We start from the raw sequence: 13335 nt of genomic DNA on the forward strand, positions 1-13335 counted from the left end.
GCGGGAGAGGAAGAAGCAGGCTCATAGCTGAAGAGCCTGATGTGGGGCTCGATCCCAGAACGCCGGGATCACGCCCTGAGCCAAAGGCAGGCGCTTAACCGCTGCGCCACCCAGGCGCCCCAAGGATATTTTTTAAAGAAAAAGCTTATTAGCGAGGCGCCGGGCTGGCTCAGTCAGTGAGGCATGCAACTCTTGATCTCGGGGTTGTGAGTTCGAGTCCCACGTTGGGTGTAGAGATTACTTAAAGATTTTATTTTATTAAGATTTTATTTTTTGAGGGGCGCCTGGGTGGCACAGCGGTTAAGCGTCTGCCTTCGGCTCAGGGCGTGATCCTGGCGTTGCGGGATCGAGCCCCACGTCAGGCTCTTCCGCTATGAGCCTGCTTCTTCCTCTCCCACTCCCCCTGCTTGTGTTCCCTCTCTCGCTGGCTGTCTCTATCTCTGTCGAATAAATAAATAAAATCTTTAAAAAAAAAAAAAAGATTTTATTTTTTGAAAAAAAAAAGATTTTATTTATTTGGCAGACAGACAGCATGAGCAGGGGAAGTGGCACAGAGGGAGAAGGAGAAGCAGGCTCCCTGCTGGGAGCCAGACGGTGGGGGGGGGGCTCGATCCCAGCACCCTGGGGTTATGACCTGAGCAGAAGGCAGATGGTTAACCAATTGAGCCACCCAGGCGCCCCAAGAGATTACTTAAAAATTTTTAAAGATTAAAAGAAGAAGCTACTGTCTGTTACCACCATCCTAACACCAAGAGAAGGTTAAATGGTTCTATCTTGGAATCCCATTGCTCCCCAAGAAAGGGCAGCTGGCACCATGCATCATAACGTAAAGATGCATAGATGCCTTTTTCCTTGGTTTTCTTGTTTTGCCAGAGTTTGGCATTTGGGAACCACTTCTTCAAGCATATCTATGCTGGACAATAACTGATTTTCCTCTCCAAGGATTGTTCTAGAATGTCCAGTTTGTTTGCTTGTTTGTACCTGTCCTCACTCTATCAGAGATACGAAAGGATCATAAAAATAGTGTCACTTCCCCCGCCCAATTTTACTGTCAAATTGTTTATGTCCCAGGCCCTGTGCCTGGTGCACTGGCTGCCTTAGAGTGAGCCCGGCGTGCTGTGGGCTCTGCCCTGCCGGTGCTTCCAGCCCATGAGCAAGGAAGCAGTGAGATATGTCTTAGGCTGAGCTCAGCGAACATGGCAACGAGTGGGGTCGTGTGGTGGGATGTAATGGGAGGGGCGCTTGAGTCGAGGCCGCTTTGCTTCGATCTGCGGAGAAGGAAGCCCAGGAACAAAGGGGTGAACAGGAAATAACTAGAGAGCAGCACAGTGGTTCTGAGGGGGATGCATATCCCCATAGTTCCAGCCATAGGATCCCAGCGGGTGTCATGGAGAAGTCAGGCCAGAGAGCAGCAGTGGTCCCTCCCGGGGAGGGGGGGGACTTGAAAACCCACCGCTGGTGCCCGTGAGCGGGGCCAGGCTTCCCCAGCGCCCTGAGGCCTCTGGTGGGCCCGCAGCTCCTGGAGTGGATCCGGCGTACCATCCCCTGGCTGGAGGACCGGGTGCCGCAGAAGACCATCCAGGAGATGCAGCAGAAGCTGGAGGACTTCCGGGACTACCGGCGCGTGCACAAGCCGCCCAAGGTGCAGGAGAAGTGCCAGCTGGAGATCAACTTCAACACGCTGCAGACCAAGCTGCGCCTCAGCAACCGGCCCGCCTTCATGCCCTCCGAGGGCAGGATGGTCTCGGTGAGCGCCGCGGCCCGGGTCGTGTGCTGACTCCCCAGCCAGCCTGTGGCCTGCTGAGCCACCCAATGGCTGCGGGGGTGGGAGGGGGCAGAGGGGCGGCTCCGTGGCACCCCCAGCCTTACCGTTCAGCCGGATGAGGCTTTCTTAACTAGAAGGCCCTGCCTGTGGGGTGCAGCGGGCGTGGGGGGGATGCGTGACTCTTTACCACATTCTTCCTCCTGCCATCACTCCCTAGAATTTTATACCCGTCCCCAAACCACACCTTACTTTGTGTGATGTCGTTTGAATTCGGACCCCCCAGTTGGCCGTGATTCCAGGACTGCCGAGTGCTCGAGGCCCTTTTTCAGGAGAGGGATGGTTTTCACTGCCGGGTCACCTGGCTCCCATAGCGCCACCCATGGCATTCCTTCATCGTCAGTCATTTAATGCAAAAAAGGGATTTCATCCTCCGTGTGTTGGGCCTCGTCCAGACAAGCGGATATAGCGGAGCAGGGGCTAGACGTGAACCCAGCCCGTCTCCGCTGCCTGCCTTCCCATCAGCGTCCCTCAGGGAGGCATCGCCTGGCCGGGTGGCCCAGCTCCCCTTTGCAAGCCCAGTCGTCTTGTGTCCCCACAGGACATCAACAACGGCTGGCAGCACCTGGAGCAGGCCGAGAAGGGCTACGAGGAGTGGCTGCTGAATGAGATCCGCAGGCTGGAGCGGCTTGACCACCTGGCAGAGAAGTTCCGGCAGAAGGCCTCCATCCACGAGGCCTGGACCGACGGTACGGTCCCCCAGCTCCCTCCATTTGCTCCCGTCATACACCCGCACGCATGCGCACCTGCACAGCCCCTCCTGTGTCATTGGGTCTGTTTGTCAGACCCCCTTTCCTGCTGCTTGGGAATGCGCCTGTCAGAAATGCGACTCTGGGTTCACCCAGCCCCAGGCAGAAGGAACGCTTCGGAGCTGAGCTGCCCCGTCTGCTCTAGCCTCCGAGGCTACTTACAGGGAGGCCCCTGCCTGGCCCCCTGCTGTCCTCCAGGAACACAGCCTAACCTCAGACCGGTTCCAGCCAGAAGGGAACCCTTGTCCCTCTCCACTGTGCCGTGTCTTCCCTGAGGATGGTGCCCCTGCTGGCCAGGGCGGCAGAGGGGATGGGCTCCCCCACCCCTGGAGGCTTGTGTTCAGATATTCCACCTGCCCTCGCACTCCTGCTCCCTTTGTGACCGTGGGCTTCACACAGAGGAGCCTGTGCTGGATGGGCCTGTGTGCCCAAGTGCGGTTCTTACAGGCGTGCCTGGGGAGCCACCGCCTCTGGGGTCAGCTGCCTGGCCTGCAGATGGTGCTCACTGGCCGCTGGCGCCCGCCCTGGGAGCTCTTTCTCCCCTTCAGGGGTCCAGGCCCCCGGAAGGATGGCTTCTCCCACAGGGGCAGCCAGTGGTGCCTCCTGTTTCTCAGCAGCTCTGCAGCTGCTTATTCCCTTGGCTCTAGATGTGGAATTCCATCACGTCCCTGGCCCTCGGTCAGGACCCACACCGCAGTTGACATTCCAAATCCCGGGGGCCTGAAAGCCTTCAGAAATCGGCCGGTGCCTGGGAAAGCCACGAGCCAGGACTCCCGCCCGCCCACTTGTGGCCGCCTCCTTCTCGCCTGTGCCCGGCTGAGTTCAGTCTTCCTCGTGTGGCTCAGTGTGGTTTCATCCTTGCACCCCACAGTCCCCCACCAGGTCCTCATTGAGCCTCTGGGGGCTCCTCTAGCTGTTGGGCGGGCAGCCCCGGCACAGGCCAGATGCTGAAATCTCCCGAGAGATACCTGTACGGAGCCCACCCCAGCCCTGCCGGCCCACGAACACGCCACCCTGCGTGACCTGCAGACCCGGGCCCAGGTCCCCCGTATCCCTGGCTGCGGTGCCGCTAATGCCGTCATCACGTTTGTGCAGGCCGCTGTTTTCCGGCAGCAGCTGCCAGGCCCAGAGCGACACCCTTGTCCCTCCTCTACTGGGGAAAGCATGTGGGCAAGGTGATGAAGAGTCGGCTCGGGAGTCTGCTGGGGCTGGGGGTGCAGGCACCGCCTCAGCCTTGCAGCAGCGTGTCCGTGCTGGAGGCGGGGCGGGGGGTGCCATTGAGTTTATTTGGTCATTTATTCATTCATCCAGCTCTTCCCTGAGCCCAGTACTTTTGGGGGGGGGTGTCAAGGCCCCAGCTCGGGGAGCCTCTTGTCAGAGCATTTCTCTTGTCCAAGGGCTCTTGGGCATCTAAGTGGATTTTACAGCATCCGTGCTCCACGCCTGGGCTCAGCTGTCTCCTCCTGTCCTTATCGGTGTCCGTCCTTCTGTGGGCTCTGGGCATCATCCCTGGGCGCTTTCCTTGTTGGCCTCTTGGCCCCTGTTGTCAGCTCTTCGGTCCCTCACGTGGAGCTGCAGGGGGCTCGGGGGGATGGTGTCCTGAGGCCCAGTGTGGGTGTGATGGCCTCCCAGAGTTCTTCCCCTGGGAATGACTGGGGCTGGCCTTCCCCCACAGGCCTTGAGGAGAAGTTGGCTCAGTGCATAGCCAGGGCCCAACTGGTTCAGCGGCCTCCACACGCCCCTGCCCCACCCCTGCCTCCCTGCAGGCATTTTGGCATCTGGCCCTGCCCCTCACGTCAGCCTGGAGCCCCCAGGCAGGCTTGCCCACTCTCGTTCCCAAGACCTGAAGCTTCTGTCCTCTGAACCAGCCAATTATGCAACACAGGAGGACAGACTGACCTCTTGGTCCCCTCTACACTCCTGGGATCCCAGGCTAGCAGCCTCCTTTCTCTGGAGGGGTGGGCCCAGAGAGGGTTGAGCCACCATCATTCCGAGCCTCCCTCACCATCCCCCACAGCCTGCAGGGTCGAGGGTCCATGTGGATGCTGTGCAGACGGTTTTGGATTTTGTGTGTGGGGGGGGGGATGAAAACGAGCCTCCGCATCCCTACTGTGGCTGCCTCTTGGCCTGAATCCAAGGCATCCGTGGCCACAGGCCGCTCCTCCTGAGTCTCCCCAGTGCCCCCCTTGCCAGCTCCCTTGCTGAAACTCTGCTGAGGCAGAGAAGTGGTAACCTGCTATTTCGGGTTCCCACCCTTGGGAGAAAGTAATTTGGTGGAGGGAATTGCAAGCTTGCCTTTGTGGTTAAGTCTCCTGCCCCAGGGCTGGGGCGGCCAGGCCTGTGGAGCCTCTCTCCCAGGCTGCCGCCTCCTGCCCGCCCATGCCAGGCCCTGCCCTCGGGGCAGCTGACATGCGGATGGTACTAGCTCCGTGCCCGCCTGTCTGAGACTTGAGACCAGGCGCTGGAGTGGGCCGCGTTTTACAGATGAGGGAGCAGGTGGGGGAAGGCCGAGCGCCTCTCGGTTGCTGCCCCAGGCAGGCAGCTGTTGCTCACGTGCTCTGGTGCCAGGCTGAGGAGTGGGTCTCTGAGCTGCCACTCCAGGGGTAGCTCCCCAGGTGGCTTCCCTGAAGCAGAGCACCTTTAGTAGCCAGGGGTCCCAGCCACCCGAGCAGACTGGCCTTTCCCCACCCTGTTCTCTGCAGCACCTCCGCTTGCGTATAGGGCTTCCTGGAGCTTCTGGCCTGGCTGTATAATTAGCCAGGCTCCGGGACTAATCATAGTGCGCCTGTCTTCCTTCGAAGGCCTGACAATGGGCCCTACCTCAGTGCGCACAGAAGTCGCGTAGGACGGCGAAGGACACGAAGGTGTGTGACAGGACCCCACCCCGAGGGAGCCTGGCCCCCAAGTGCCAGGGCGCAGGCACAAGGGCTTGGGCCCGTGGAAAGCTCTGACTGGAACACTCCCCCTGCTCCCACCCTGCCGAGGCATGGGCTGAACCCCAGCTGCTGGTCCAGACGCTGGCCCTCCAGGATGGGTGTCTGCCTTTCCAGCCACGGTGGCACTGTCCAGTCCTTACCTTACTGATAAAGGGCCCTAAGTTTAGAATACACAGGTTGAATTGGGATATCTGTCTCAGACCCCCCAGCCCCACAGTGTCTCCCAGCTCCATCCAGGCCATAGTTGGGCTTAGGGATCCCTTGAAAAGGCAAAGAGAAGGGTTCTAAAGTTTCTCGTTTCCATGACACCATCCTCAGGCAGTATGTGGGGTCTGGATCCCATTTTCTGGGGTTGGACAGCCCCCTGGACTCCCACTGCACTGTTGTCTAAACACCTCCCGCCCTCTGCCCGCCCCCAGGGAAGGAAGCCATGCTGAAGCACCGGGACTACGAGACAGCCACCCTGTCGGATATCAAAGCCCTCATTCGCAAGCACGAGGCCTTTGAGAGCGATCTGGCCGCACACCAGGACCGAGTGGAGCAGATTGCGGCCATTGCTCAGGAGCTCAAGTACGTGAGGGGTCATGGCGTCCCTGCCCCGGGGTGGGGGGCGTCCCAGCCCTCCCCACCCCCAACCCCCATCTCCTTTCAGATGCCAGGGAGGGGCCTTACAGGATGATGCCTTTGCCCACTTGGTCTTAACCTCAGATGAGAAATGGAGTGGGATCTCTCTTCTCAGGCAGAAAGGAGGTCTCTGACCCCTTTTCTGGTGCCATAGGCTATAGGGGTCCCCAGGGCTCTACCTTTTGCCTGCCACACCAAGGAGAGACCCCCTGGCCCCCTGATGTGGGGGGCAGCGTAGCCCCCCGCTGCTCCTACCCGCTCCTCCCTGAGGGGATTGGGCTGCACAGAGGGCCCATTGTTCTGCGCGGCCCCTTCCCTCACTTGCTCAGAATACACTTATTGTGCGAGCTTGCAGGCAGCCGGCTTCTTCGCCCTCCCTTTCCCGCCCCCGTCAGACAAACTCGAGCACACAGTTAGTACACCGAACTCCAGAGCCAGTGAATGGGGCCTTATTCCACCCGCACAGCGGCCAGCAGCAGGGAGGGACCCGGCAGTGGGAGGCGTAGGCCATTACTTCATGGAAAATCCACAGGGCCTGGAGGGCGGCATAGCTCCCAAAATAGCCGTCTGCTCAAAAATAGGATACTTGGCTAGAGCTGTCCTTTCCACAGACGCCCCCCACCCTGCCAATCATCCCCAAAGTTCTGCTTGTTTCTACAAGGCTGGGGCCCAGCTGCAGTGCCTGGTGGAGCCCCACACCAGCAGGGCCAGTTTCCTCCCTGACTCATTCCTTCTGCACTGCCCAGTTGTTTTGGGGGTTCTCTATTTGCTCAGCCAGAGGCAGAAGTGCTCAACTGCTCACCCAGGGGACCCTCACGGCCAGGGGAAGACAGGGTCCCTTGGGGTCTTGCAGCTTCTTGTAGGCTTGAGCGTGAGGGCCTGGCACACCCAGGTGGAGGCAAGTGAGGTCACACGTACAGGTGTCCACAGCGGTTGTGGGAGGTGGGATATGGGCATGTTCCGCCGCTGACAGGCAAGCCCCTAGACGCTGATGGGGAACAGGCTTGGAGTGAGTCCTGGGCCAGCCTGCCTCCCAGGCACCAGGAACAGATGTGTGGCACCCGCTCTCCAGAGTGAAGGAGCAGGCGGCCGCTGAGGCAGCTTTTCTGGACAGTGGCCCTGCAGGAGGAAGGAAGGGTGGTTTGGGGGTGCTGTCTGTTCCCCCAAAGATGAGTCAGAGGGCCAAGTGCTGACCAGGATGAGCCTGAGTAGACGGCCCAGCTGAGTGTTGGTGAAAAGCAGCAGCACAAACTCAGAGCACTCCGTTCTCCACATGTACCGGCTCCTTTGATCGCCCAGCAGCCCCGTGTTATGGAAGGGGAACTGAGGCACAGAGAGGCCGAGAGCCTTGCCCACGGTCCCACTGCTGGGGGTAGTGGAGACAGGAATGGCGCTCAGGCTGCCTGGCCCCTCTGTGGAGCCCAGCCGTGGCCCCCGGCCCCATCCCCCATGTCCTGTTCCTCCCAGAGTTGTTCCCTGCTCCCCATCCCTGTCTGGAGCCCAGGAGGAAGGAATCCTGGGACAGGAGGAAAGTAGGGGCAGGAGGCGTGAGGGGCCAGGAACTGTTGCGTCAGCCCACTTCTCTCTTACCGCGTATTATTAATTGGTTAGAATGACATTCGCAGGTTTGCTGCTCATTTTTTCTTTGTGTTCATTAAAATGAACCCCTTTAATCACTGTCGGTACCTTTACCCACTGGGGACCAAGGACTGCTCGTAGCACTTCACACGCATTCAGTAACTGGATCTCCACAATAACCACACCCATTTCACAGATGGGGAAACTGAGGTCTCCAGAATAGGGAATTCACGTGCCTGGGGTCACACGAGTACAGAATCAAAGAGCCAGGATTCAGACCGAGGAAACTTGGCCCGGGAGCCCATTCTTTAAGCAGTGTGCTCTGCTGGACTTTCGGGTGACAGAGCAGTCCAGACACAGGCATGGTTGGCAGCCGCACTGCAGGGGCCCCTGCGTTCTTGTGTCATGACATCAAGTCTCATAGCCAGTCAGCTGTGGGGACCCCTGTCCCCACCCCTCTATGACCTCTCCCGTCTGCATTCCTCCTGCCTTGGGGAGGGTGTGGGCTTGGGGGGTGATCGAGGACTGGTGACCTGGCACCAGGGGGCTGGGGGGACCCAGTGCGGCCTTGCCTGCCCGCTGCCGGGTCTCATGGCCGCGTGCCCCACCCACAGCGAGCTGGACTACTACGACTCCCACAACGTCAACACCCGCTGCCAGAAGATCTGCGACCAGTGGGATGCCCTCGGCTCTCTGACCCAGAGTCGCAGGGAAGCTCTGGAGGTGAGGGCAGGTGACGTCACCCGCGGAGCCCTGTGCCCCTGGGGGCTGGTGGGGGGGCGGGTGACACCCGGAGGGGACGTTCTGACCCCCTGGTGCCCTGGACCGCCAACCACCTGCTCGCCGACTGACCTCCCCCCTCTGTCCCATCCCTGCCCACCCGCCCCAGAAAACGGAGAAGCAGCTGGAGACCATTGACCAGCTGCACCTGGAGTACGCCAAGCGGGCGGCGCCCTTCAACAACTGGATGGAGAGCGCCATGGAGGACCTGCAGGACATGTTCATCGTCCACACCATCGAGGAGATCGAGGTGGGCTCCCACCTGCGCCGCCCACGGGACGTCTGTGGGCCGGGCGGCCCTTCACGCCATCTCCTCCTTCCAGGGCCTGATTTCAGCTCACGACCAGTTCAAGTCGACGCTGCCGGACGCCGACAGGGAGCGGGAGGCCATCCTGGCCATCCACAAGGAGGCGCAGAGGATCGCTGAGAGCAACCACATCAAGCTGTCGGGCAGCAACCCCTACACCACCGTCACCCCACAGATCATCAACTCCAAGTGGGAGAAGGTGGGTGGGCCTGGCGCTGGGGCCCGGGGCGGGGCTGGCGGGGTGAGGGGCCGCCACCCTGACTGCCCTTGTTCACCCCCGCCCCCCCAGGTGCAGCAGCTGGTGCCCAAGCGGGACCACGCCCTCCTGGAGGAGCAGAGCAAGCAGCAGTCCAACGAGCACCTCCGCCGCCAGTTTGCCAGCCAGGCCAACATTGTGGGGCCCTGGATCCAGACGAAGATGGAGGTGAGGGCCCTTCGCCCCAGCCTGGCTGAGCCCAGCAGAGCCTCTCCAGGCAGAGTGGAGAGGGAACTGCAGTGCGCGGGAGGCCGCCTGGTCCTTGCGACGGGTCCCCGGTCCTCCCTGGTGGATCTGCCTGGGGCCCCGCTCCAGGAGCGATGACAGCCTCCGGGGGTTGGGAGGGTCTGGGATTGTGTTGGTGGAAGTGGCAGCACCTTCCAGGAGGAGTCAGGTAGGGGAGGGTTGGAGTCTCGGCTCTGCTCTGCCCGCTGACCAGGAGTTCAGGTACAATTTAACTTCTGCTCCTGGGTTTTCTCATCTCTAAATGGGGATGGAAACCGTCCTTTCATGGCCTCGGCAAATGCTTTGGGCACTGCTCTGTGGCAGCCCCGTGGCAAGTGCCGGTGTCGCTGAGACCAGGGTAGTCCAGGTGCAGACCCTTCCAGCGGGCTCACCAGTGACCCTTGGGACCCAGCCCCGGAAGGTTTGCGAGGATGCTGGTCACAGCCTGGGCGCACCTTACAGTGCTTGCTACGTGCCAGGCACCGAGCCAGGGCGGGGGGTGGGGCTCCAGGCCGAGCCGCAGGGCCACTGTGGGAAGCCACGCTTCAGGTACTCGTGCTCAGGAACACGGATTCTGAAGCCGGCTGGGCCTGGGTCCAAATCCTGACCCTACGTCTCCCTGTGAGGAGTTGCTGTGTTTGGACCTCCAGGCCTGTCGCTGTCCTGGGCCTCACAGGGAGTCCGGGGTGTGCACTGAGGTTAGGCCTGGCCAGCCTCAGCCCAGACACTCCCCCCTGGTGGCTTGTACAGCGGAGGGGGGCCTGGAGGGGCCAGTGAGCAGCAGGCTTCCGGGAAGGGGGACGCCAGCAAGAGGCCTCCCCCAGCCAGCAGCTCGCGCCTTCCGTGCAGGAGATCGGGCGCATCTCCATCGAGATGAACGGGACCCTGGAGGACCAGCTGAACCACTTGAAGCGGTACGAGCGCAGCATCGTGGACTACAAGCCGAACCTCGACCTGCTCGAGCAGCAGCACCAGCTCATCCAGGAGGCCCTCATCTTCGACAACAAGCACACCAACTACACCATGGAGGTGAGGCCCGCCCGGCACCCCCGGCCTCCCCTTCCACCCGCACCAGGGGTCCTTGTGGCAGCACAGGCCCGGCCTCTCCAGGCCAAATGGGTTTTGACCAGTAGGAAAGGCGTCTGCCACTTTCTGTCTTCTCTTTGTCCCTCTGACCAAAAAGACTAGATCAAGTGTTTACACGTCTTCCCACCATTTCTTCCATCACCGTGACAGAGCAGCATCGGGACACACTCCTGGGAGAGCTGGGAGGGAGAGTGGCCCCTGCCCACCATGGCCTCAGTGGCGTCGTCCTTGCTGGAGGGCACAGATCAGCGTAGGCACCCATGCGCCGTGGCCAGGTTGACATGTCAGGGCTGGTTGTCACCCTTTGGGCAGCGTGACCTCGTCCACGGTGACACTGCATGCCGTGCAAGTGCGCTGATACCACAGAGAAACCCGGGTTCCCCCACCCCCCAAGAGCTGGTTAAACATCGCCCGCCATATTTCTGCAGTTCCCATGTGGGTGCGGCTCACATATGGGCCCGGCCGTCAGCTGCTTCCGGTGGCAGTCGTATGTGACGTCACCCTGCTGCTGGGCAGAGGCAGTGGGGAGGGGCCGTTCCACTCTCCCTGCGTGCAGATGAGGCATGAGGCGCGTGGGAGAGCGTAGGGCTGGGTTGGTGTTCGGGAGACAGGTCAGCCCACCTCCAGGCCAGATGAGCACCCCGTGTGAGGAGAGCTCGAGGAGAGCCAAGCTCCAGGCCCCTGGTGGCAGCGGTCCCCGCGCCCGCCCAGCACACATTCATGCCCTTGCTCGATCCCCAGCACATCCGCGTGGGCTGGGAGCAGCTGCTCACCACCATCGCCCGCACCATCAACGAGGTCGAGAACCAGATCCTCACCCGTGATGCCAAGGGCATCAGCCAGGAGCAGATGCAGGAGTTCCGGGCGTCCTTCAACCACTTCGACAAGGTGAATGGCTCCCTCTGTCCCCGGCGTCTCCCCTCCCCACTGTCCTCGTCCCATGCTGCCCCCTGTCCCATCCTGCCCCCTCCGTCTTTGCATCTGTCCGTTCACCTCACAGTGCCCCCCGGGTCAGCAGGGTGCAGTCCCGGAAGCAGGTGCAGGGATACACCACCTTGACCTGGGCACTTCTCAGGAGGAGAAAGGGGGGGGGGTCCAAGTCCTGCCTCTGGGGCCACACGTCCTCACCCACCTGCCAAGGAGACCCTGGGACAGTCTAAGCCCCAGCACCCCCGAGATTTGTGACCTGACCATGCATCTGGTCTGCACGTACACTGAGCATTGGAAAGATTCAGAAGGCTGGATCTGGTCTGGCAGGCCCATTAGGAAGGCCTGAGCGCCTGAGTTTGCTGCAGTCCCCACCCGGCACGCCATCTGCCTGCCCTCGGTGGGCGGGAGTGTGCACGCTCAGCTCCGCACTGGCAGGCCGGGACCCTGCTGTCCCAGATAGGGCGGAGTGTAATCTCCCACCCCAAATCCTGGAGGGGAGGAGAGCTCCCACCCCTGCTCTGGCCGAGGCATTGGGCAAGCCTCAGACCACCCTCCAGGCCACCACGCCCCTCGCCCTGCTCCGCTGTCCCTAGCCATCACCTTGTCCATGTCACCTCTAACTCTATGTTTCCCCCTGATGTGTTCCCCTCCCCCTGCCCTCTGCATGTGACCCTGGCCCCTCACCCCTCTCCGCGCTGGCCTGGTCTCCACACCGCCCCTCGCGCACACCTGCCTTCGGACGCCCGGCAGGACCACGGCGGGGCGCTGGGGCCGGAGGAGTTCAAGGCCTGTCTCATCAGCCTGGGCTACGACGTGGAGAATGACCGGCAGGTACGCGCCCCCCTGGGCCCCAGCGGACTGTGGCATTAACTGCTCTTCTTTCTCTCTCTCCTTCTCTCTGTCTCCCCTCCCTCTCGCATTCCACCCCTTGCCATGTGTGTGCCATTTCACTGGCTCTCTTGCCTCCTCCCTGCCCTGTGTCTCTCTGGACACCTTCCCCCTTACCTGGTCTCTCGGGGCCGCCTCTGTCTCCCCGGCTCCCGCCACTGTCCTGTTTCCCTGCTGTGCACATGGGGCGGCCCCTCTTGCCTACTCTGGGCCTGGCCTCCTCTGCTGTCCCTGCGTCCTCGAGCAGAAGCAGACAGGCAGCATGGACTCCGATGACTTCAGGGCTCTGCTTATCTCCACAGGATACAGCCTGGTATGCAGCCTCTGCCTCCCCCTCGCTGCTGTGCCTCTCCTCCTCCTCCCCCCCCCTCCTTGCGCAGCCTCCCCCTCCTCCTCACCGCCTCCTCGGGGACACTCCCCCAGCAGAGCCACCTCCTCCTCCACCTGTGCTGCTTCTGCTGGGTGGGGGTCTCTCCGATGACCCCAAGTCACCCACCTCCTTTCCTGGAAGTCTCCTGAGAGAGGAGGTCAGGCCTCTGGCTCCCTCCCCTTTTTCTTTCTCTTTCTCTCTTTCTTTCTTCCCCACCCTCCAGAGCTAAGTCATGAGCCTAGGGCTAAGGAGCAGTAGACCTGTTTGATCCATTCCCCAACTCCCCACTTCCCAAAAACGTGGGTGGGGAGGAGCAGAGGGGGCACATCCCCGGTCTGAGCAAGTGGGGCCCTCGGCATGGGGAAGCCAAAGCCCCTGGAGGCGTGAGCCCCAGGGCCAGGCCCTGCTCTTCTGGCTCCGTTCCATGGGGAGAGCATCCACCGGGCCAGGCCCGGCCTTCCTGCCCCAGCTCAAATGCAGCCTGTCCCCCACCCCACTCCCCCTTGCAGGGTGATGCCGAGTTCAACCGCATCATGAGCGTGGTTGACCCCAACCACAGTGGCCTCGTGACCTTCCAAGCCTTCATTGACTTCATGTCAAGGGAGACCACCGACACAGATACGGCCGACCAGGTCATCGCCTCCTTCAAGGTCCTGGCAGGGGACAAGGTAAGCAGGATACCTTGGAGGCACGGGGGGGTGGGGTGGGGAGGGCAGCACGCAGGAGCCCTTGCATCAGGGCTGGGCAGGTGGGGGTGGCCCACAGTCCCACCCCTGCTGCCCCC

General features: G+C 61.5%; 1 protein-coding gene across 4 annotated transcripts in view; it reads left to right on the plus strand.

The window, feature by feature from the left end:
* Nucleotides 1–13335, plus strand: part of ACTN4 (actinin alpha 4) — a 70798-nt gene that overhangs the window by 56130 nt on the left and 1333 nt on the right. For 2 of the 4 annotated variants that reach the window (XM_087870752.1, XM_087870751.1), the window contains exons 10-21: nt 1517–1747; nt 2364–2511; nt 5927–6077; nt 8324–8432; nt 8599–8739; nt 8813–8995; nt 9086–9220; nt 10127–10306; nt 11105–11251; nt 12044–12124; nt 12429–12494; nt 13061–13219. In XM_087870752.1, coding sequence (XP_087726878.1) covers nt 1517–1747; nt 2364–2511; nt 5927–6077; nt 8324–8432; nt 8599–8739; nt 8813–8995; nt 9086–9220; nt 10127–10306; nt 11105–11251; nt 12044–12124; nt 12429–12494; nt 13061–13219 — 1731 coding nt within the window. The remainder of the gene's footprint in view (nt 1–1516; nt 1748–2363; nt 2512–5926; nt 6078–8323; nt 8433–8598; nt 8740–8812; nt 8996–9085; nt 9221–10126; nt 10307–11104; nt 11252–12043; nt 12125–12428; nt 12495–13060; nt 13220–13335) is intronic. The other 2 variants (XM_045785833.2, XM_045785825.2) reach the window with 1 other exon arrangement.

The sequence above is a fragment of the Ursus americanus genome, chromosome 21 (assembly GCF_024610735.1).
Source record: "Ursus americanus isolate L20-20 chromosome 21, mUrsAme1.1.p, whole genome shotgun sequence".
NCBI classification, from domain to species: Eukaryota; Metazoa; Chordata; class Mammalia; order Carnivora; family Ursidae; genus Ursus; species Ursus americanus.